General features: G+C 48.6%; 2 protein-coding genes across 5 annotated transcripts in view; both read right to left on the bottom strand.

Annotated features, from left to right (window-relative positions):
- Positions 1-6,606: 6,606 nt before the first annotated feature.
- TPI1 (triosephosphate isomerase 1) lies at positions 6,607-21,109 on the bottom strand. The gene is made up of 7 exons (XM_084835197.1): positions 20,896-21,109; positions 13,513-13,636; positions 13,328-13,412; positions 13,057-13,189; positions 12,423-12,508; positions 12,156-12,243; positions 6,607-7,196 (listed from the first exon to the last, which is right to left on the bottom strand). Exons 1-7 carry the CDS (start codon positions 21,005-21,007, stop codon positions 7,078-7,080), a joined length of 747 nt encoding a protein of 248 aa, XP_084691323.1. The 5' UTR covers positions 21,008-21,109; the 3' UTR covers positions 6,607-7,077.
- A 2,512-nt stretch (positions 21,110-23,621) lies between these two features.
- The window catches only part of USP5 (ubiquitin specific peptidase 5), a 30,986-nt gene continuing 29,742 nt past the window's right edge, over positions 23,622-24,865 (bottom strand). For all 4 annotated transcript variants that reach the window (XM_084835193.1, XM_084835190.1, XM_084835191.1 and 1 more), the window contains one exon: positions 23,622-24,208. In XM_084835193.1, the coding sequence (XP_084691319.1) occupies positions 24,115-24,208 (94 nt within the window). In that variant the 3' untranslated portion in view covers positions 23,622-24,114. The remainder of the gene's footprint in view (positions 24,209-24,865) is intronic.

Genomic DNA, 24,865 nt, shown 5'->3' with positions numbered 1-24,865 from the left:
CTTGGCGTCCCAGGCAGGTAGGAGGGCCTCCGTGGAACAGACTGAATGGGCCATCAGGATTCCTTGCCTACTCTCTTTTAGCACACTGTCTGGATGGGGGGATATTACAGTTGCACAAGAAAATTACGGTTAAGACCCAAGTTAGGGTTAGTGTTGGGGAGACTGCGCCTCTCAGGGAGGAACGAGTGCCCCGGTAAAGCTTAGCATGGTGAAACAGATTTAGTGAGCCATCAGGATGGCTTGCCTACTGACTTTTTCTAAACCGTATGGATGGGGGGAGGTTTCCGTTGTATAACAAAATTGGGATTAAGACTCAAGTTCGGGTTCGGGAGGCTGGGCTTCCCGGGCAGGAACCAGGGCTTCAGTGTAGCCTAGCTTGGTGAAACAGACTGAATGGGCCACTCGGATGGCTTTCCTACGGTCTTTTTGTACACCATATGGACAGGGGGATGTGTCAGTTTCAGAAGAAAATTAGGGTTAAGACCCAATATAGGGTTAGGGTTGGAGAGACCTGGCTTCCCAGGCAGGAACCAGGGTCTCTTTGAAGCCCAGCGTGGTGAAACAGACTGAGTGGTCCACCGGGTAGGCTTCCCCACTCCGTTTTAGTACACCATGTCCATGGGGGGATGTTTCTGTTGCACAAAAAGTTAGGGTTGAAACTAGAGTTAGGGTTAGGATTCGGGAGACATTTCTTCCCAGGTAGGATGCTGGGCTTCGGTGTAGCCTAGCTTGGTGAAACAGACTGAGTGGGCCATGGGGATAGCTTGCCTACTTTCTTTTCGTACACCGTTTGGACGGGGGGAGGTTTCCGTTGCACAAGAAAATTAGGGTTAAGTTGCAAGTTAGGGTTAGTCTTGCGGAGACTCGGCTTCCCAGGCAGGAATCAGGGCCTCTGTGAAACCCAGCTTGGTGAAACAGATTGAGTGGGCCATCGCGATGGCTTGCCTACTGTCTTTTAGGACATTCTGTGGATTGGGGAATATTGTTTTTGCGCAAGAAAATTATGGTTATAACTCAAGTTAGGGTTAGCGTTGGGGAGACCTGGATTCCCAGGCAGGATGCAGGGCCTCTGTGAAGCCCAGCTTGGTGATTCAGACTGAGTGGGCCCCCGGGATGGCTTCCCAACTCCGTTTAAGTGCACCTTATGGACAGGGGTTCATTTCAGTTGCACAAGAAAATTAGGGTTAAGAAGACTCAAGTTAGGGTTAGGGTTGGGGAGACCGGGCTTCCCAGGCAGGAACCAGGGCCTCTGTGAAGGCTAGCTTGGTGGAACACATTGAGTTGGCCATCGGGATGGCTTGCCTACTGACTTTTTCTAAACCGTATGGACGGGGGGATGTTTCACTTGCACAAGAAAATTAGGGTTAAGACTCAAGTTAGGGTTGGGGAGACTGGGCTTCCCAGGCGGGATCCTGGGCTTCGGTGTAGCCTAGCTTGGTGAAACAGACTGAGTGGGCCATCGGGATAGCTTTCCTACTGGCTTTCTGTGCACTGTAAGGACGGGGTATCATTTCAGTTGCACAAGAACATTTGTGTTAAAACTCAAGTTAGGGTTAGGGTTGGGGAGACTGCGGATCCCAAGCGTGATCCTGGGCTTCGGTGCAGCCTAGCTTGGTGAAACAGACTGAGTGGGCCATCGGGATAGCTTGCCTACTTTCTTTTTGTACACCGTTGGGACGGGGGGATGTTTTAGTTGCACAAGAAAATTAGGGCCAAGACTCAACTTAGGGTTAGGGTTGGGGAGACTTGGCTTCCTAGGCAGGAACCAGGGCCTCTGTGAAACCTAGCTTTGTGAAAAAGATGGAGTAGGCCATCAGGATGGCTTTCCTACTGTCTTTTAGGACATGATATGGATTGGGGAATATTCTTTTTGCGCAAGAAAATTATGGTTATAACTCAAGATAGGGTTAGGGGTGGGAAGACCTGGCTTCCCACCCAGGAACCAGGGCCTCTGTGAAGGTTTGCTTGTTGCAACAGATTGAGTGGGCCATCAGGATGGCTCACCTGCTGCATTTTCATACAGCATGCTGAAAGGGGGATGTTTCAGTTGCACAAGAAAATTCGGGTTAAGACTCGTTAGGGTTAGGGTTGGGGATCCTGGGCTTCGGTGCAGCCTAGCTTGGTGAAACAGACTGAGTGGGACATCAGCATGGCTTACCTTTTGACTTTTTGTACACCGTATGGACGTGGAGATGTTTCAGTTGCACAAGAAAATTAGGCGTAAGATCCAAGTCAGGGTTAAGGTTGGGGAGGCTAGGCTTCCCTGGAGGGAACCAGACCCTCTGTGAAGCCTAGCTTGGTGAAACAGACTGGAGTGGGCCACCAGGATGGCTTCCCTACTCCGTTTTAGTACACCGTGTCCATGGGGGGATGTTTCCGTTGCACTAGAACATTAGCATTCAGACCCAAATTAGGGTTCGGGTTATGGAGGCTGGGCTTCCCAGGCAGGAACTACGGCCTCGATGAAGCCGAGCCTGGTGAAACAGACTGAGTGGGCCATCAGGATGGCTTGCCTACTGTCTTTTTGTACGCTGTATGGACGAGGGGATGTTTCAGTTGCACAAGAAAATTAGGATTAATACCCAAGTGAGGGCTGGGTTGGGGAGACTGTGCTTCCCAGGCAGGAACCAGGGCCTCTGTGAAGGCTAGGCCTGCCTACTGTCTTCGTGTACGCCATATGGACAGGGGGATGTTTCAGTTGCACAAGAAAATTAAGGTTAAAACTCACGTTTGGGTTAGGGTTCGGGAGACTGGGCTTCACAGGCAGGATCCAGGGCTTCGGTGCAGCCTAGCTTGGTGAAACTGATCGAGAGCCATCGGGATGGCTTTCATACTATCTTTTTTGTACACCGTATGGACGGGGGGATGTTCCAGTTGCACCAGAAAATTAGGAATAAGACCCAAATTAGGGTTAGGGTTGGGGATACTTGGCGTCCCAGGCAGGTAGGAGGGCCTCCGTGGAACAGACTGAATGGGCCATCAGGATTCCTTGCCTACTCTCTTTTAGCACACTGTCTGGATGGGGGGATATTACAGTTGCACAAGAAAATTAGGGTTAAGACCCAAGTTAGGGTTAGGGTTGGAGAGACCTGGCTTCCCAGGCAGGAACCAGGGTCTCTTTGAAGCCCAGCGTGGTGAAACAGACGGAGTGGTCCACCGGTATGGCTTCCCCACTCCGTTTTAGTACACCATGTCCATGGGGGGATGTTTCTGTTGCACAAAAAGTTAGGGTTGATACTACAGTTAGGGTTAGGATTCGGGAGACATTTCTTCCCAGGTAGGATGCTGGGCTTCGGTGTAGCCTAGCTTGGTGAAACAGACTGAGTGGGCCATGGGGATAGCTTGCCTACTTTCTTTTCGTACACCGTTTGGACGGGGGGAGGTTTCCGTTGCACAAGAAAATTAGGGTTAAGTCGCAAGTTAGGGTTAGTCTTGCGGAGACTCGGCTTCCCAGGCAGGAATCAGGGCCTCTGTGAAACCCAGCTTGGTGAAACAGATTGAGTGGGCCATCGCGATGGCTTGCCTACTGTCTTTTAGGACATTCTGTGGATTGGGGAATATTGTTTTTGCGCAAGAAAATTATGGTTATAACTCAAGTTAGGGTTAGCGTTGGGGAGACCTGGATTCCCAGGCAGGATGCAGGGCCTCTGTGAAGCCCAGCTTGGTGATTCAGACTGAGTGGGCCCCCGGGATGGCTTCCCAACTCCATTTAAGTGCACCTTATGGACAGGGGTTCATTTCAGTTGCACAAGAAAATTAGGGTTAAGAAGACTCAAGTTAGGGTTAGGGTTGGGGAGACTCGGCTTCCTAGGCAGGAACCAGGGCCTCTGTGAAACCTAGCTTGGTGAATCAGATGGAGTAGGCCATCAGGATGGCTTTCCTACTGCCTTTTAGGACATGATATGGATTGGGGAATATTGTTTTTGCGCAAGAAAATTATGGTTATAACTCAAGATAGGGTTAGGGGTGGGAAGACCTGGCTTCCCACCCAGGAACCAGGGCCTCTGTGAAGGTTTGCTTGTTGCAACAGATTGAGTGGGCCATCAGGATGGCTCACCTGCTGCATTTTCATACAGCATGCTGAAAGGGGGATGTTTCAGTTGCACAAGAAAATTCGGGTTAAGACTCGTTAGGGTTAGGGTTGGGGATCCTGGGCTTCGGTGTAGCCTAGCCGGGTGAAACAGACTGAGTGGGACATCAGCATGGCTTACCTATTGACTTTTTGTACACCGTATGGACGTGGAGATGTTTCAGTTGCACAAGAAAATTAGGCGTAAGATCCAAGTCAGGGTTAAGGTTGGGGAGGCTAGGCTTCCCTGGAGGGAACCAGACCCTCTGTGAAGCCTAGGGTGGTGAAACAGACTGGAGTGGGCCACCAGGATGGCTTCCCTACTCCGTTTTAGTACACCGTGTCCATGGGGGGATGTTTCCGTTGCACAAGAACATTAGCATTCAGACCCAAATTAGGGTTCGGGTTCTGGAGGCTGGGCTTCCCAGGCAGGAACTACGGCCTCGATGAAGCCGAGCCTGGTGAAACAGACTGAGTGGGCCATCAGGATGGCTTGCCTACTGTCTTTTTGTACGCTGTATGGACGAGGGGATGTTTCAGTTGCACAAGAAAATTAGGATTAATACCCAAGTTAGGGCTGGGTTGGGGAGACTGTGCTTCCCAGAAAGTAACCAGGGCCTCTGTGAAGGCTAGGCCTGCCTTCTGTTTTGGTGTACGCCATATGGACAGGGGGTTGTTTCAGTTGCACAAGAAAATTAAGGTTAAAACTCACGTTTGGGTTAGGGTTCGGGAGACTGGGCTTCACAGGCAGGATCCAGGGCTTCGGTGCAGCCTAGCTTGGTGAAACTGATCGAGAGCCATCGGGATGGCTTTCATACTATCCTTTTTGTACACCGTATGGACGGGGGGATGTTCCAGTTGCACCAGAAAATTAGGAATAAGACCCAAATTAGGGTTAGGGTTGGGGATACTTGGCGTCCCAGGCAGGTAGGAGGGCCTCCGTGGAACAGACTGAATGGGCCATCAGGATTCCTTGCCTACTCTCTTTTAGCACACTGTCTGGATGGGGGGATATTACAGTTGCACAAGAAAATTACGGTTAAGACCCAAGTTAGGGTTAGTGTTGGGGAGACTGCGCCTCTCAGGGAGGAACGAGTGCCCCGGTAAAGCTTAGCATGGTGAAACAGATTTAGTGAGCCATCAGGATGGCTTGCCTACTGACTTTTTCTAAACCGTATGGATGGGGGGAGGTTTCCGTTGTATAACAAAATTGGGATTAAGACTCAAGTTCGGGTTCGGGAGGCTGGGCTTCCCGGGCAGGAACCAGGGCTTCAGTGTAGCCTAGCTTGGTGAAACAGACTGAATGGGCCACTCGGATGGCTTTCCTACGGTCTTTTTGTACACCATATGGACAGGGGGATGTGTCAGTTTCAGAAGAAAATTAGGGTTAAGACCCAAGTTAGGGTTAGGGTTGGAGAGACCTGGCTTCCCAGGCAGGAACCAGGGTCTCTTTGAAGCCCAGCGTGGTGAAACAGACTGAGTGGTCCACCGGGTAGGCTTCCCCACTCCGTTTTAGTACACCATGTCCATGGGGGGATGTTTCTGTTGCACAAAAAGTTAGGGTTGAAACTAGAGTTAGGGTTAGGATTCGGGAGACATTTCTTCCCAGGTAGGATGCTGGGCTTCGGTGTAGCCTAGCTTGGTGAAACAGACTGAGTGGGCCATGGGGATAGCTTGCCTACTTTCTTTTCGTACACCGTTTGGACGGGGGGAGGTTTCCGTTGCACAAGAAAATTAGGGTTAAGTCGCAAGTTAGGGTTAGTCTTGCGGAGACTCGGCTTCCCAGGCAGGAATCAGGGCCTCTGTGAAACCCAGCTTGGTGAAACAGATTGAGTGGGCCATCGCGATGGCTTGCCTACTGTCTTTTAGGACATTCTGTGGATTGGGGAATATTGTTTTTGCGCAAGAAAATTATGGTTATAACTTGCCTATTGTCTTTTTGTACACCGTATGGATGGTGGGATGCTTCAGTTGAAAAATAAAATTAGCGTCATAGACATGTTGGGAGGGGCAGACTGAATGGTAAAAGCTCTTAAGCCAGTTGGCAAATATTCGGCCCTCTTGCTCCTTGCCCCCTACATAAGCGGGCATCCTGAGGAGGCAACTCCCAAAATGTCACTTCAAACCCGGAGACATGGCAGTCTTACTAGAATGCTCACCCTTGAATATGTTTGATATACTCCAGAGTTAGGTTATCTGGTACTTTCCTGATGTGTTGGACTACAACTTCCATCAACCCAAGCCAGCATGGCCAATGCTCAGTATTATGGGCATTGTAGTCCAAGGTATATGGAGGGCCGCAGATATGCTCAGAGGTAGGTCAGTAGCGGAGTCATTTTCGTAACATCAGAAAGTAGCGGCAGTGTCCAATTACAGCAACTTTGCCCAAGATGTTGATGGGTTGAGGATCACCAACAGTGCAACCAAGTTGTGTTCAGGCATTTGCGAATCTTCTGCCTGTAACAACACCTCATTTGAGACCCTCGGGGTTGCACGGTAGTTCTAGTCCCACACTGCAATAATAGTTCTGTCAAAAATTATACTTTCCCTTTGTTTATTTCTGTTCATTGTTGGCTTACGGAACATGGGACGGACAGACAGACATCTTACAAACAATACAAGCCACTAGGCACAGACTCCAAATTGGCTGAAACAAGGAGACACCACTCCCCCAGCAAGGCAGGTGGCCCTAGAGCAACACTATAGACACTGGTCAGAAAGCAACCCTCTGACTAGCCTATGGGGGCAAGAACAAGGCAGGAAATTCCACCCACAAGTACAGGGGAAGTGAACAAAACTGTACCTTTACAAAGGCTTTCAAGCTAACCAGTAAGCGTCTTGGCAACTGTCGTGTTTAGCAGCAGAGTTAACAATTAACAGTAAGCGTGGATTTGAGGGCAAGACGGTTTTACTTGAGTACAGAGGGCGGGCATATCTTTTTACAGTATTTATCCCCAGACCATGATGGCTCCCCATCCCACCCCACCCCAGACCCTGCAGAGTAGGTTTCAGTGTTTTGCATTGATGATATCTACAAATTCAGGCTTCAGGGAGGCGCCACCAACAAGGAAACCATCCACATCATGCTGGGAGGCCAGTTCTTTGCAGTTGCCACCAGTGACTGAACCTGTAAGGAATACAATCCCATTGTTTAAATAACAGGGGTCTAAGAAGAAGAAAAACACAGCATATCAGGATTATAAAATAGAAGGTCTTCCGCTACATGGTATTCCCAAGGCTAATTTTTGTGGTAGCACTCTGATGCTTTTTACAGCAAAGCCACTTTGGGAAGAACTCATTGAGTTCAATGGGCCTTACTCCCAGGTGTGTATAAAATTGCAGCCTTAGAGCAAAGACATGACAGGGGAGGGAGTGTTAATCCTTTTGCTGCCTGGTGTTTTGGTACTGCAAAATTACCCCTCTGGCAGAGAAAGGGCTAAGCACCACTTCTTTCCCCTGCTTCGTGCTCTGAACTGCTTCCTCTCAGAGTAACTTTGCTTTTAAAATAAGGTGGCACAGCACAGTTAAATATACAGGGTGTTTCAAAAAGATGGACCTGATTTGAAATCGCTGTATCTCTGCAACCACGAACTGCCCATGAATGAAACTCTTACCACTTGAAAGGGCAGGGCATAGAGTTTCAAATGATTACCGCTAGATGGCGCACAAACTCTCTCAGCGCACAAACAGCCCCTAGCCTCAGTCATGCGCAAGATGGCGACCCCGCAACACAAGGCGTCTTGCATTCTGCAGTTCAGCAAGACTGAATCCGCAACTGCGGTGCAGCATGTGTTTCAAAGGGGAAGAGCACAGGGCGACCACACACTTCAGAGGAAAACATAAGAATTCAAGAGAGTTCTCAGCGTAGCCCACGAATTCAACTATCGTCTCGATATTGTCCATACAGCAGGTGGAGGGCACATAGAGCATTTATAAAACGGTTTGTAAAACCTGATAACGCATTAAACCGTTTGTAACTTTTGGAGTAATTGTAACCTGTTGCCATTGTGAAATATGCTGTTTTGAAATTGGGTCTATCATTTTCAAGCACCCTGTATTAGCCATGCCAAATGCTGTGTTTATGTGGGAAAGATGGGTTATAAATCCTCTTAAATAAATAAAACTAGTGTGCAATGTGTACTTAACCTCTAAGACGGGGTGGCAGCATATTTTTTTGGCCCTGAGGACTGCATTGTGCATCTGGGATGGCAGAGGCTGCACATGTGAATGCACTCACATTCACATTAAACTCTCTCTCACAGACGCGCTCTCACTCTCCACTCATCCAACTTCCGCCCCAGGAGCATTTCAGATGCTAGACATCTGTTTTGATTGATAAAACCAACACTCCTCCCAGAAACCTCAGTCCTCAGGACACCCAGCAGCCATCCAGGATCCTGGCTCCTAGCCTTTCTCCCTCCTCTAATCCACTCTCTTGCTGAAGGATCCCAACATCCCACACTTTGTTACAAGGAACCTTTTCAGAAAAAAAAAAAAACAGAACAGAAGGGGGAAAACACTCTAGAAACAGGCTCTATGGTTCCTGCCATAGAAGCTCCAGTTCTTAAAGAGTCCTAGAAGCAGGGAGAAAACTTCCAGCACTGCTTCCTCAGTTGCTCCAGAAACGAGGCTTCTATGGCAAGAATCATAAGAGATCATTCCTAGAGCATTTTCCCTCCACCACCACCCCGTTTTTTTCCTGAGGGCATGCAGTCTGTGGCATGCACTCTTTGCACCCCTGCTCTATGAGTATGTCTCTATCAGCCAATTATCAGAAGACTTGGAGTAGCAGTATGTGCAGTCTACACTTAAAACTGTGCCCTTTCTCAATGTATGTTTCAAAATGCTAAACCCAGTAGTGCACCACCTATTCTAATTGCTTATTTAGTACCTATTTTTAAAATAGTTATTAATACTGAATGTAACATTTAGAAACATAAAACATGCAAATTGAGAATTTACCATGACATCCTTTTCTATTTATACTGTCATGTGTATCAGTGACTCAGACCACTTTTCCTTTCAGGTACTTTTCCACTTATTTATTTGATTTGTACCCCACTTTTCCACCAAGGAAATGGTGCTCAAGGCAGGTAACAATAATGGGAACTTAGCAACCACCCAGAAGGGCCTCTCTCATTTCACCATCAAACACACTTCTGAAGGTGGCTCCTCCGAATATCTTAAAAAACTGGCTAGACTCTTATGGGAGAAGGCAGTCTTTCATGTAGCCAGGTCCCAGGCTGCATAGGGCTTTAAAGGTCATAACTAGCACTTTGAATTGGGCCTGAAAACAGACCGGTAGCTAGTGAAGCTGTTATAATAAGGGAATCACATGCTTCCTGTAACTGGCCCCAGTCAACAATCTGGTCGCAGCATTCAAAACCTGCATGACCGTGGCCAGATCACACATTTGTAGTAACCGGTGAGGTTGCCGTCTCCACAGAAACCTGGGCATCCAGGTTCAGAGCCAAGTTCAGGAGTTCACCCAGACTGCAAGCCCGAGTCTTCGCAGGGGTGTAACCCCATCCAGCTCAGGCTGAATCCCTATTCCGATATGCCTTTTGACTAACCAGAAGCCCCTCTTTGTCTGGATTAAGCTTCAATTTGTTCATCCTCATCCAGTCCATTACTGATATCAGACACTGATTTAGAACACAAACAGCTTGATTGGATTTAGATGAAAAAGAGAGATAGAGTTGGGTGTCATCAGCATATTGGTGACAGTGAACTCCCAAACTCCAAACAATCTCTCCCAGTGGTTTCATGTATATATTAAATAGCATCAGGGATAAGATGGAACCCTGAGGTATAGCCATGGAATTGAACAGGAATCCCCCAGTACCACCTTCGGAAATCGTCCAACGCAAGAAGGACAGGGGCCACCATATAATAGTGATGTCTGAGAAGGGTATCATGGTCAATGGTATCAAAAGCCACTGAGAAGTAAAGCAGAGCCAACAGGGACATGCTCCCCTTGTCCACTTCCCAACATAGATCATCCACCAAGATAACCAAAGCAGTCTCTGTCCCATTACCAGATCTGACACCAGACTGAGATTTATCTAGAGCCAGATGGATCTAGATAAACTGCCTCATCCCCAAATCCCTGGAGCTGAGGATCCACCACATGCTCCAATACCTTGCTCAAGAATGGAATATTGGAGACCAGCTGGAAATTATCCAATACAGTGGGGTTCAGGGAGGTTTAAACCCCCCCCCCCAAAACACAGAGGTCTTACCACAGCCTCTTTTAGGCAAGATAGAATCATACATTGCCATACACAGGCATTCACCACTGCCCTTTCCCACTTAGCCAGTCTCCCCCTGGGTGCTTTTATAAACCAGGAAGGGCAAGGGCCCAGCACACAAGTGGTAGGCCTTACTTCTCCAAGGACCCTGTCCACATCTTTGGATTGCACAAATTATGCAGGATCCATTATTATCAGACAAGCAGGGGCCAAAGTGTTGTGAAATTTGTTCACAATGGACTATTGAGTAGTCCACCTCTTGTTCTTGTGGGTCACAGTGTAATAGGCCTTTGACCACCTGAAAAAGCTCAGCTGAGCAAGTCTTTGCAGGCACAGTGGCTGCTAAGGAGTATAATATCTTCACCACCCTCACTACCATGGAGTAGGTTTCCAAATGAGATCTAACCTGTGGTCGATCAGATTCATTTCAAGTTTTCTGCCAACTGCTGCTCTAGTTGATGTCTCGTTAATTTCAGCGCACCCTGCTCTCTAAAAAAGCAGGGAGCTCTTTTGGCTCTACTCAGTGGGAGAGGATGCTCAGGAGCGATCATTTCAAACACTCGGACCATTTCTCCAGTCAATATAATTGCCTGCCAAAGTGACAGGAAAATCCCCAAGAGCCACCAGAAAGCCATCCAGATCCAGCAATCTCCTGGGCTGGCTTAATTGACCCCCTGCACCTGAAGAGGCTCTGGGTCTTAGTAGGTCTAAACCCCACCAGATAGTGATCTCTCCATGACAACGGAACCATAGAAAGTTCCACCGCCCTGATCGCCATCATCCTACCCAACATAGAAAACCAGATCTAGTGTGTTCCCTGCTAAATGAGTGGGGCCAGATACTAACTGCGACAGACCCATGGTTGCCATTAAATCCTGAGCCACTTACAAGGCTTCAGCATGTGTGTTGAATTCCCCCAGCACAATAAGCTGAAGAGACTCCAGCAACAGGCCTGAGACCACCCAAGCTAACTCAGAAAAGGAGACCGTTGGACAGAATCCCAACACTGTCCTCAACACCCACCTACAGATATTCACACTCAAAACTGGAAGACTGCAGGATAGGGGCACCAGGTCAGGGGGACAGAATCACAATAGACCACCGCAACTCTGCCTCCCCGCCCCCCAGGGCTTGCCTGCTGCAACATGGAGAACCCAGGTGAGCAAAGCTGGGAGAGATTCTGTCACCCAGTCTTATCCAACCAGGTATCCATAATACAGACCAGGTCAGCATGCTCATCCAGGATCAAGTCCCAGATGGCTGTTCACCGATCTGGCATTCAGCAGTACCTTCAACCCAGGGGGACTTCCACGAAGGCTACTCTCATATGGGAGACAACTTGAAAGCAACCAACACCTTGTTGTGCTGCCCACCCCCATAATGACCAGCGGCCTCTCACTGCCGTTATCTCCCTCAGCACTCTACCGTTCATGGTTTGCCTCTAACAAAGCCTTAACATTTCTCTGTGGTGTTATTCTGACTGTGAACATTCACAGGTCTATCTGCAAATGTTTATAAACTTCTAAGATGCTTATTTTTCCATAAAAAGGAAACATGATTCATCCTCACCTTCCTTTTTAGAACTTTGCATACCCCACCTGAGGTATTAATGTGTGTTGGGAGGATTTGTCCATCTGGCCAGGCTCTACCACCGAGCTATGGCCCCTTCAATGTATTGCTGGCTAACTACGAGGAATGGTAAAGTAACTTTGTCCCCAATCAAAATTCTGTTTTACAGGCACCAGAAACTGGATGTTTGCTATGCAGCCAACAGGCAAAAGGGCAAATTCTCAACAAATTTGCTTTCTGCACTGGGAAGGGAGAATTCCATTTACCTCCATAGATGATTAGAGTTGATTGTGAAACAGCATCAGACACGTGACTCTTCAGCCAGCCCCTCAACTTCTCATGAACTTCCTGGGCCTGTAGCAATGTAAGAATTGTATTACTGCAACCAGTAAGGGTTATCAGTCCTGTTTAGTTTGTACAAGTGGCATGTCTTTGGAAGTGGGACAAAGGGTTATTTTCCACCCTTCCATACAAACCATCTTACAAAAGGGAAACAAGATTTGGAAGCACTTCCTCTCTAACTATAACCATACCTGCTGGGGAGTTGCAGTTTTACCAGTTCCAATGGCCCAAACTGGCTCATAGGCAAGAACCACTTTGCTCCAGTCCTTCACATTATCTGGGAACAAGAGAGGAGACAGGGAACATTATTTAGGAGGCCAGGTGCAAGGGGTATACTGGTCTTTAACATGCTATTTTTAGCCTTTGTTAAAACAAATCAAAATATTAAGGGACTAAAAACATCCAACTATCATTCATACAAATGGCCCCTCTAACTCTGGAGCCCTTTCTGTCACAGTGACATTAATGTGCCCAGAAGGCAAAGTAATGATGGATAGGATCTGATTCACTTAAATTGGCTGCTAACCAGAGGTTTATAGACCTCCAAGCATGAGTTTGCATGACATTTACTGACCATTACTAAACCATTTGTCTAGCTATTTTGAAGTACAACAGCTGAGTTTTGCAAATCAATGTTTCCTTTTGCTCAGTTCAAACCCACAAAAGCTTCTGTTCTAGTTCCATAATTTTGTAGGATCTTTTGATGCAACTAGTAAGAATGGTGGGCAGGCTAGTGAGAAATGAGAGCCTCCTCTCTACTATGAGATTTAAAACTAACAAAACTAGCTGCAACAGCTGCCAGAGAATTCCCCAGTGCCCTCTTACCAGCGATAGCCTTGGTCTGTTCAAATACCACCTTCTCTGTGATGCCAGCCTCTCGCTCATCCAGTTTCTCGCCAATGCAGGCAATGACACCGAGACCTTCAGCCAGGGCATGGGCCACCTTCTGCCCAATGAGCTAGGAAAGGTGCAGAAACACAGTGTCAGGCCCATAAAGGCCATGAAATCTCACCACTTGTCTCTGCTACAGACAAATCCCCACCATTCCACAGCCAGCGGTGGAGAGGGGAAGAAACAAAACCACAAGATCACCCACCTCATCTGATTCGCCAAAGACATGCCTCCGCTCAGAGTGTCCCAAGATCACCCAGGTGACACCAACATCCTTGATCATGGCTGGGCTGGAAAAGAAGGAGACCACACTATTTCAGCTACTACAAGACACCAGCAGCAGCAGCCAAGCCTTTGTGGCCAGTGGCCCCAGAACCCCAGGAGGCTCACCTGATTTCTCCTGTGAAAGCTCCCTTAGGCACCTTGTAACAATTCTGTGCAGCCACGCCAATCTTGGCATCAAGCTTCTGGCGGGCAAAGTCAAGGTAGATGGAGGGGGCACCACAAACAACCTCTGAGGAAAGAGAGAGAAGAGTAGCTGGGATAAAGCAGACACTCCTAGTGTGCTCTCAGCTACAAATGCTTCCCACCCCAAGCCCAACTCACCATTCACTTGCCTCACACTTCTGCCCAAATGTCCTGCTCAGCCATGAAGTTCATAGAGTAACCGTGGGCAAGCAAGCCCCACCACCCCTTACCTGCCCCCTGTCTTTGTGGCTTATGGGTACCATGCTGAAAAGCACCCCCACCTCCAACACACTGCTGCTGTTGCTGCACACATCAATTAATTAAAGCAGGGATGGGGAACCTTTTTTCTGTCCAAGGCCACATTTCCTAGGTGGTAATCTATTGGGCCAAGGGCCCAAGTCAGTGGTGGACAGGGCCACCCCCTTCTCTCTCTCCTTCCTCCCTCCTCTTCACCCAGCATGCTGCTAGGAGAGGGACAGCTTTGCTTTGCTAGTTGTCTGAACTGATCGATTGCACAGGGCTTCTGAAATTAGACTGAAGGCCACGTGCAAACCTAAGGCCACACATGGCCCATCCTTGAATTAAAGTCACTAGCTCTCAGCTCAGCCTACCTCACAAGGATAGTGTCCGGATAGAACAAGGCAAAGGATACTGTAACCCAGCAAGGGTCTTTGGGATAATGCTGGGAAACTGAGAATAATGAAGGCAGAGCTTTGCTACACAACGCTTTCTTCCCATACCTCCTCAAATATCATCTAACTTTGACTGGGGTTCAACTGTCGCTTCATCTGGTTTTCCAGCGGGGTTGAAATCTGTTCCAAGTGTCAGCATCCCCTCCCTTCAAAGCAGTTGTAGTCAGAAAAACAAAATCTATACTAAACTGTGTGTGTGTTCTAGTCTAAAACCAGTACCTTCAAAGTCTGACCAGCAAACAAAGATTGGCTGACTTTTCTAATTAACAGAATTCTATTCATTTCAACTTCAACCCACCCTATTCCACAGACTTATGGCAGCTTATGACGTTTAATACTACTGCTTCCATGGCTTCTCCCTCCCAATTCCATATCACTGGCAAACCAACAGTGACTGATGAAGAGCACAACGTCCCCAGGCAGAGGGGAACTGGAGAGGACAGCACAGCACAGCAGGCACAGCTGCTGCTCTGTCCAACGCCTTTCCCCAGTACACCTCCCTTTTCATAATACAACTTGAACTGGCTGCCCCACAACCTCCCCTCGACACCTATGCTTCTCCAGTGACATGAAGGGGCTGACTGGGACCCAGAAAGCCCCCAGAGGCATCAATCAGTGGTCAGTCCAAGCCCAGCATCCCTGTGGAAGAGGCACAGGCCCAATGTGATGGTGGCTGCCTGCTACACAGGGAGCTGCCTTTCCCATGCCAGTCTCTGAGCCTGCAAGCTTCACTCTCACTGAGAGGTCATTGCCCTCACCTCCCATCCTCCTGTGCTGTAGGGTTTTCACTGGCCCAATTACCATATGCTTTGGGCTGGGGCTTTGCCTGGGGACGCTGTGCTCTTCATCAGTCACTGTTGGTTTGCCAGTGATATGGAATTGGGAGGGAGAAGCCATGGAAGCAGTAGTATTAAACGTCATAAGCTGCCATAAGTCTGTGGAATAGGGTGGGTTGAAGTTGAAATGAATAGAATTCTGTTAATTAGAAAAGTCAGCCAATCTTTGTTTGCTGGTCAGACTTTGAAGGTACAGAAGAAGAGCCGGACTGGATCAGACTGAAGGCTTATCTAGGCTAGCATTCTGATCATACTGTGACCAACCAGATGCCCACAGGAAGCCCACGAGCAGGACATGAGTGCAGCAGCACCCTCCCGCTAAAGTCCCCCAGCAGCTATATTCAGAGTTATACGGCCTCTGACACTGGAGAGAACAGATGGCCATCATGCCTAGTAGCCACTGATAGTGTCATGGAGGCTGCCTATTAAAGTAACCCTTTTAAAGCCATCCACTACATTTTATGGTACTTAAACTATGCAGTGAGTGAAGAAGTACTTCTTTTCATCTGCCTGGAGTCTCCCAAAGTTTAGCTTCGTTGGATACCCCTGAGTTCCAGTATTCAGGGATCCACTTTCTCCATACCATGCATAATGTTATACACCTTTATCATATCCCTTACTTGCCTTTTTTTCCAAGCTGAACCCCAAATGCTGTAACCTTTCCTCACAGGTGGGCTGCTCAAGCCCCTTGATCACCAAGGGCCCCTGTGGCCATATTTACACTATAAATCTAAGTTAGTTTAACAGCATTTTAACTGTTATAGCTTCTCCCAGGAACCCTGAAAAGGGGCACAATTGTTCAATTTGTCTGTAGCGTGCATACGCCTATTATATATTCAAACAGGTCTGCTTGTATTTGCAGTAGTGCACTGGCGTCCCTTCCCATAGGGGCATTACTCCCAAGCAGATGCACAGAGAAGTTCTACCTGTGGATACAGGGGACACAGCTGAGATGGAGCCACAGACTGTGGAGGGAAGAAAGTGGTTCTGAATAAATATGGGGCAAGTCAGAATGAGATGGACCTGGGGAAGACTTTCAGGAAGCTGAAGGAGGAGGATCCGTGTGGAAGAATTTGCCTCGTATCCCAGTGGTTCCGATCTCTCCCCATGTTCCTCTCCTCAGCCTACATAGAGTACCCGTCTTTCCGCAGCTCAGAAAGAAACCAGCCAAAAAAAGCTAGTCTGGCCTAGTGTTGTGCTTTTAACAGCCACTTGACCTGAAGAAATCATCAGGTGATACTTATCACAGCATGGAGATAAACACCATCTACTACTAATAGCTGCACATAAATCTGCTGTTACAAGGCACAGGCAAAAGTAGCCTCTAGAAAAGCCTCTAGAGAACAAGGAGAAAAAGAAAAGCCTCTAGAGAAGGCTTATAGAAAAGCCTATAGAGAACAAGGAGGCGGTAAGGCCAGTCGCTAATCAGCCAGTTCTGGGCATCATTCACAACGGATTCCAAAAATCTTTTTTACAAGGTTAGACTGTGTGTGGGCTCTGGAGATTAGGGCAAAATTCATATCTAGGGTCTGAATACCGGGTACAGGAGCAATCCATCTTTGGGTTGCCACGGCTGAAGCTTCCAAAAATTTGAAACTGGCAACTAGCCTTCCCTAGTCAGCAGAGAGAGAGTAGAAAGAAAAAAGGAAGATAAACAACACTTTTTGGTGTAGAGTGGGGGTGGGGAACCTTTTTCGGCCTAAGGGACACATTCCCTTGTGACTAACCTTTCAGAGGCTGCATTTCAACAGTGGGTGGGGCAAAAAGTGGGCAGGGCCGCCACACACACACACACTCACACACACACACACACACACACACACACACGCCTAATGCAGTTTGTTGGAAGGCCTGCAGGCAGAAGATTCCCAACTCCAGGTTGTAGAAGCCAGGCTATATTGCATCAAACACAGGAGAAGTTTCCCTTAAGGCTGCTCATAATGTAACATTCTACTGTTTTATGACAGTTCAGTTTAGTGAGCTAAAAATATGTATTTATCCTGCTGCCCGTAACCGGATGAGAATGACACAGCACCCTAGTTCCTGGACTATCCAGAAACTGTACAAGTGGCATCTTTGGTAGGTGTGGCAAGTTCCTTCCTGCTCTGTATGGCCCTGGTTGCCAGTTCTAATCCTGAAAGAAAATCTGCCTGAGGGCCAGAGCAACACATGCGGGATGCAACACACACAAGTTAAAAAAGATTCTGCCAGGGCTGGGAAGAGATCAGCGTTGCCTAAGGCAAAGGGCAAGATGGTGCCCCCTCCCTGGCTCCACGTACAAAAGCTGGTTGGACTGGTAGTCGAATCTTTCTGTGACACTGTCAGTGGGACAGCATCATCCACCACAAATGAAAGCAGTACGCTACCTTAGGAGTGCAGGGCAGGCCGCATGGCCCACAGCTCTCTCTCCTTCAACACCTTGCTGCTGCCTCCCACCATCTGCTGCCTGAGGCGACTGCCTTATGGGAGGGCCAGCCCTGGAAAAGATATATTTCTGCCCAAGATCCTGGAGAACTAAAAAGGTAAAGGTGTCCCCAACCAGTCGTGTCCGACTCTAGGGTGCGGTGCTCATCCCCGTTTCTAAGCCGAAGAGCCAGCGCTGTCCGAAGACGCTTCCGTGGTCATGTGACCGGCATGACTGAACACCGAGGTGCACAGAACGCTGTTACCTTTCCCGCCGAGGCGGTACCTATTTATCTACTTGCAATTTCTTGCTTTCGAACTGCTAGGCTGGCAGAAGCTGGGACTGAAGACGGGAGCTCACTCCGTCACGCGGCACTCGGGTCTCAAACTGCTAGTCAAAACAGATAGTACTGCACCAATGGTGGGATTCAATATAAAGCAACTTCATATATAATCTATTTATTTTAATTACTTTATATCCTGCCTTGCAGAACAAAAATCCTTCCAAGGTGATTTACAAGAGGATACTTTCATATTTTAGGGCACAATCCTATTCAGATAGGCGACTGCCTCCGAACTCGGAGGCAACCGCCTATCCAATGCAGGGCAGGAGACGCACGGAGGGGATTGTTCCCTCTGCGCTTCTCCTGCCCTGCATTTGCGGCTAGACAGCCGATTGTGGCTGTCTAGCCACGGGAGGGCAGAGGGGGAAGAGGCTGCTGTACCACACATTGGATATGTCGTACAGGCATTTCCGCTCTCCCCACCCTGGAATGCCCTCTGGGAACACCCCTTTTCAGCCACTCAGCGCTCCTCTTGCGAGTGCGGAGCACAGAGCTGTTCCGCGCTGCCTCCGAGGCAGCATGAAAGTGGGGGGAGGTCAGTTCTCCAGGAACCAACCTCAAGAGTGCAGGCTCCAAGGTTGGTTCCTGGAAAACCAGCTATCCTATGGCCATCTAGCCATTGTGTAGCGGCCATAGGATTGATCCCTTAGGCACTTATAAAAATGGTGGGAAACATAGCGAGAGAGGGGAGAGTGGGCACTGGCAAAAGCAAAGCCCATGGGTCAGAGCAGGGCAAGTCCACTCCCAGAAATCCTTTTCTGGTCTGGCTGGGTGGGGACTTTAGTGTCCAGCCAGCAACATCATTCTAAATGTCATACAAGACGTTCTATGGTTGGAAATCCTGTTTAATTGACTGGCAAATTATGGGAAAGGTAGAACGCAGTCTGTATTTGTGATACTGCAATGGCACTCCCTCCAGTAAGCGATGTAAGCATCTGAGGTAGGAAGCCCAAAGATATTCAAAATCTACTTCTCACCCTCCTTTAAGAAAGCAGAATATAGATAACAAGAGTATCTGGGGCAATAAACTGGATCATCTTCCCCATGTGCATGATTTGGAGGCCTGTCTCCTGACCTTTAGCAGGCTACAGGGATAACATTTCCAACTCCAAGTACAGTAGCTGATATTTTTGGCAGCTGTACCACAACCTAAATTTAGGATCCCCTCTCCACCAGACCCTTTGACATTTCTTCAGGATACCACTTCAGAAAGGGCAAGGTGGATTGAAAGCAGGCTGCTGTTTCTGATTTGAAAGGGATAGCAGAGGATCTACCAATTGAAACGTTTAGCTCTGACATACTTTTCCTCTAGCACTGGGACTGCCAGCTCTATGCTACGGGAGGAACGCCTCTAGCAGAGTTATGGCAAGCAGAACAAACAGAAACAGACAATCTTCATTGCCTAGGAACTGGGTATCATGCCACCCCCAAACAGACAAAAACAGGGTCTGGGGACGGGAGGAGGCTAGTCACCAACTGAGTCCCCTTCCTCAGTATCGCTCTCACTAATAAAATCTGTGCATGGCCCCCATTTCGCTCAGCATCACATCATGATCAGCAGCAATGTCTCAGGGTGGTTCATAAACAAGGCACATTGGTAATCTCCACCCCCTCTTAATAGATCCCAGCAAGACTGTCTCTAAATATGGAAGAGTTGCTGTAGTCAGGACAGATCTGTGATTACAAGCAGGCCTGGTCCCTAAGGATTTGTTGCTACGGGGCAGGGGCTGGGGAGAGGAAGTTCCCCTTAGGATGTTCTGGACTTGTTCCTTGAATTCTCACTATTCCTTTTTTTAAAGTATCCATTCCTTTTAGTTAGAGAGAGAGAAGGGGAAATGCACAGACAGGATTTTATCCAATTGCTCAACAGAGTAAGCCTGCTCACTCTCCCCATCTTCAGACTAGTACAAAACACTAGGATGATTGATAAGCACATGGCGCTTAAAGAAAACCCAACTGGTTTTTCTTTTATTAAAATAATTTAACTTCGCGGTCAGTTTGTTGCTTTGGGCTTTGCAATTTTGTGGTGCCTTCCCCACTGCTACAGTATTTCTGGCTCTGGGTCTAGGCCTGCCAACACAGTGAGTCAAAAACAAAAGATGGAGGGTTTACACGGTTTGGCTCTGCAGAGCAGGGACGGGGCCTCTGTTCATGGCCTCTGCCAAGTGAGAGCCTGCTAGAAGGCTGCCTGCTTCAACAGACCCCCAGACATTTTTCAAGGGCAAACTCAAAGCACCTGTAAACGGAATAGAATACTGATGACTCCGCCGCTCTATTTTTTTTTTCATATTTATATGCTTATACTGAATTCCTTTAGTGAAAACACTAAAACGTACGGATTTATTTTTTATTTTTTTTCTTTAGCAAAGCAGCATTTCCCAGCGTGGAAGTGAAGCAGCGGGAACGCTTCACCTGCCAACATTTTCTGCGGGTCGAGAAGCTGCTTAGCACAGGAGGAGGATCGGCGAAAAGGCCACTTCCCGGGCCGAAAGGCGCTGCGCCGGGGGCTTCTTTGGGCCCATCCCGGTGAGGTTTTGCAACCTTTGCCCGGGCGAGGGAGCGGCAGCCAGGCCCGCCAGCCAAGCCTGGGAGTCCGTGCAGGCGGGCACGCGGCGGCCGGCGCAGGCGGGCCTCCTCCCGCTCCGGCCGAGGCACCTCCCGCTCGAGTACGACGGCAGCGAGCCCCAACACGGAAGGGGGCCGAGCCGGAGGCCTCCGCGGCTCCCGCGCTGCCGGCGCCGCGTTACGCGGGCCCTTTCTCAGGCCACCTCCCAAGCGCGGCGGCTGCGGGGCGGCCTTGGGCGAGGGCAGGCGGGAGCCGCCAGGGCGGTTCCCCGCGGCCTCGTCCGCCTCCCGCAGCTCACGCGGGCAGCCACTGGCCCATCCCCCTCCGGCACCAGCCGCCCCGCGCGCGCGCTTCCCCCGGAGCAAGCCCGCCGAGCTCCTGCGGGCTCGCTCCGGAGGAGGCGTGCGCGGGGCTGCAGCCCTCCGCGCGCCCATCGTCGCCACCCGCTCGGAGCTTCCCCTCACCCGTCTCCGCAGGGATCTTGGCGCCGTTGAGCGTCTGGATCAGCTCCCCGAGGCTCTTCCTGTCTCCATTCATTTTCCAGTTCCCGCCCACGAAGAATTTCCTGGGTGCCATGGTGGCGGTGGCGGTGGCGCTGCTGCTGCTGCTGCTGCTGCTGCTGCTGCTGCTGGAGGAGGCGGCGGCCTGACAGGAGACTAGCAGGTCGACGAGCGCAGCAGCGAAGCCGTTTTCCAACCCCCTTTATAAGCATGCGAAGGAAGTCCGCCCACTACCCTGTCGACGTCACACAAGCCCCGCCTCCCCTGCCATCTCTCAATATTCTGAAAGCTGCCTCGGACGGGGACCCCGCGGTGCGGTAAAGCGACGCGAGAGGAGCGAGCCCGCGGACTGGCAACGGCTTTCCCCTAGTAGTGCTATAACAGCAAGGCTGTTATGTGTTCTGCAGTATTCAACATATGAATGTATCATCTGCTATAATGCCTATATACCTGTGCTTAGCAGAAGGACATTCTTTAGATCAAGAAAAACTAGCCAAATTTAATCTAAATTATCTTGAGGACATATTTGAAACTGAACCATTGCACTTAGCTGGTAGAGCATATGCTTGGCATGGCAAGAGCTCAGTCCCCTTCGTCTCTACAGCTGGGACAGGCCTCCGTGTGAAATCCTAACAAACTGTTGCCAGTCAAGCAGTGGAACCATTTGCAAGTCTTATGCCTGAATGTGTGGTTGCAACGCCTGCTGCAGTCTCAGAAGCCAGAAGGGTAGCTGCATACATTTCTGATGACTGGAGAGGGGTGTTCAGGGCCGTGCCCAGCTCATGGACCCTGGCGCTGCTGGGTTGTTATTGATTACACAAAACAGAAAAAGTTGGATAGCCTGATGGAATAAGAATGCAATACATTTGCTGCATTTGCCTAATTCATACAGGTTAGGGGTTTTTTTTGCTCAAGGTGGATTGCGAAATTGAACAACAGTCTACAGCCAGGCAGAGTACAAACAGCCCTCTTATACGAGTTTCACGTATCACTAGACCTCATCTTAGTCACTTGTAAGCTCTGTGGGGGGAAATACAGTTTGTTTTGTGAGCAGTGTTACGTACAACACAGAAAACAGATGTGAGGCATTCTCAACTGTGTTTTTGCATGTCAGACATTCACAGTTGTCACCACATCTATTTAAGGTACTTTTGTGCCGCTAACATTTTTTTAGTATTAAGCAGACAAGAGGAAATCCCAGGCCTGACTGACTGGAGTGTCACATCAAACCTCATTCTGTCATACAGAGAGGGAGAGAGAGAAACCGAGTAAGAGTAATCTCTCCCCTGAACTAAAGGAGAAGCTCCACCAGATGGAATGGCAGCGGAAAGGCTTCTGCTGAGGCAGGGAACCCCCAGCCCCTAAGGCTGTCTGTAACCTGCAGTTACACTGATCTACTGGCAACTCATGCACAGCTTTGGAAGCAAGAGGAAGGTACTTTAGGAGCATACAAGTCCAGCATGACATATTTAGGTGACAAATAAAACTCATCACAGAAGCTATTGATGGCTTTTCCCTCTCCCTTAAAGGATGCTAGAGAAGGCAGAGAAGGGGGAGAATATTGCTGAGGTCTTGGTGGGGCAACTGGGAGTTATAGGGCAGTTGAATCACGAATACCTATTATGAACTATACACTTTGATCACTGATAAGATACATCACTGCTTAAATGCACATTCTTCACAGGTTTTGCTGTCATTTTCTTCATGTGCATCCAACTCAGGGCTATTTATCTGCATATTTCCATTTTTCCCCACATACACTAGTTAAGGCTGCAATCCTAGGCACATTTACTAATGCTCAAGTTCCAAGGAACACATTGGGCCTTGCTTTCTTGTGATTATGCTGCTCGCTTAACTAGCACCAGCACTTCTTCCCCCAAAGTTCCTGTAAAAACATAGCTTCCAAGTTCAGGAAAAAAGCATGCACCTCTATGCAAAATTCATTTGTATAAACATGAAATGAAAAAGTGAAACCATCTGGAAGACATGGGCCTCCTATAGTGCTCCTTTGGAGAGCAGGAAGGAGAACCACTGCCTCTTACTGATTCTGTTCTAGCCAACAGCAGGAAGGTCTAACAGATGCAGAGAATGACAACAGCATTTGCCACAAGTCACGCATTCTGGTGGTGGGAGACCAAGTGGGACTGCACACTCAATTTAACTGTCTGACTGAGCAGGTAGAAAAACTAGGCAAGGCTGCCACAAGCAGCAAAAGTGGTAGAGGGTTTCTTCTACAGGCAGACATGTTTATTTCCTTTAACCCCCAAAAGAGCAAGATGAGATTTTTTCCGCTCGGTTCCAGAGGATGAGGCCCATTCATGGATCATACACACTATTTACTGCAGTGAACATGCACATATCTGTTGATAACCAATATGATCTGAACAGGTATCAGTTGAACGCATTTCCAGTCATACTCACAGGCAGACAGAGAAGAGCATCCCAGAGCCTGCTCCAGCTGGACTGCCCCTCCCTTGCCCCACCACCCGCCCCAGGGCTTTCATGACCAACTGCCCTGTGGGAAGGATTTTAGGAGAGAGAATGTGGCAGGCAAAGATGACTACCTCAGGCATCTGCTCCCCTCTCCCCCACCGCTCAAGGCCTTTACTACCAACTGCCCTATGGAATAAATAATGGTAATAAATAAGTTAAAATAGAAGAGGTTGAAAGCAATATGAACAGACCACTGCTGGAGGGGGGTACAAGGTTTTTATTTGATCCTGTGTGTTTTGGCATTTAAGGGGCACATGAAGAACAGGTGCTACTTTATGGCCCAGGTTATTTCCTGCAAGTTTCCAGGGGGTGAGGGAAGCCCACCCTAGATGTTACATAAAGACACACATACCCAAATGCTCTCTCCTGCCCCCACCCCCTCTCAACTGTCCAAAGATGTTATAGTTACATCAAGCAGTAACAGCGTGCATGGATGTTTCCTGGGGTGACTGGTTCAGTGAGACTTTTTCCTTTTACACAGAGGTTCAAATTCACCTCCACCCCCCATCAGTGTCCACAGGGGCACCAGACCCCAACTTCCATATGGAGGAATCCTGCCTCTGGGGCTGCAGCAGTGGCACACGGACACATAAGGATTGAGAGGTGGCCCTCTTCTCTGCATTTTTCATCGCCATTCCCTCTCCTCCTGCCATCAGCTGGCTCTTGCTCCACACCCAGAAGGAGAGCGACCTAGCTGGGGATCCTCTGGTAGAAGTAGATGTAGCCAAGATCCTTTGGAGGTTTTTCAGAGGCGCAGACTTTCTGGTCATTATAGATCACCCACCTGGAACCAGGGGAAGGGGGAAGAAAACAGGAGAAGAAAAAGAGCCACGATGTAAGACCAAAAAATTCTGTGGCCACAGATATCTATACAGCAATTCTGTAGAAGTGTACAAATAAAGTGCAATATGAAGCATTAGGCATAAAATTCAGCTTCTTAAATCTAAACGTTCCTTGTTTTAAAAAAAAAACAGGTTTCTAGTCCTTATGGTTGCAAAGATATGGTCAGCAGTGAATGGAGAAATGCTTGTTGTAATCTCAGAAGATAGAGGGGTGGGGTGGTCTAAATAAGTTTCCCTTGGTACCCTCCTCCTCAAACAAATATTGAATAAATTATGATAAAAATATATAGTCAAAATGGCACAATTATTCAAAACAGAAAATAATCAAGCAGTTTTACGTAATGCACATTACAGAGTTTGTGTGACCTTGGTGCAGAAATTTGTTTTAGAAGCATAGAATACAGATGGTCTGCTTACTGACACTCCCAGGAGCCAATCCGCCCCTCCCCAGTGACAGATCAAGACACAACACTTCCTCCTTTGCCTTCGAAATTCAATAACTTATTCTACTGAAGATAGAGGAATGGTAACTGTTGCTAAGTGGCTTCATCCAGGACCCTTCCCTGCCTCCCTCTCTGAAGGCCCTCGTTTCTCCCTTA

The sequence above is a fragment of the Heloderma suspectum genome, chromosome 2, assembly GCF_057233095.1.
Source record: "Heloderma suspectum isolate Gila_16-S chromosome 2, 16-S_ref, whole genome shotgun sequence".
NCBI lineage: Eukaryota > Metazoa > Chordata > Lepidosauria > Squamata > Helodermatidae > Heloderma > Heloderma suspectum.
The sequence above is the reverse complement of the archived record's forward strand: the minus strand, read 5'-3'. Positions and strand labels throughout refer to the sequence as shown.

Bases quoted from the DNA above. Each gene is read 5' to 3' on its own strand.
- TPI1 (XM_084835197.1), bottom strand. From the start codon at position 21,007: ATGGCACCCAGGAAATTCTTCGTGGGCGGGAACTGGAAAATGAATGGA. The intron at 13,637-20,895 runs GTGAGGGGAAGC...CTCTTTCCTCAG, and splicing joins CAAGATCCCTGCGGAGACGG to AGGTTGTTTGTGGTGCCCCC. The intron at 7,197-12,155 runs GTAAATGGAATT...TATTCCTTACAG, and splicing joins AACTCTAATCATCTATGGAG to GTTCAGTCACTGGTGGCAAC.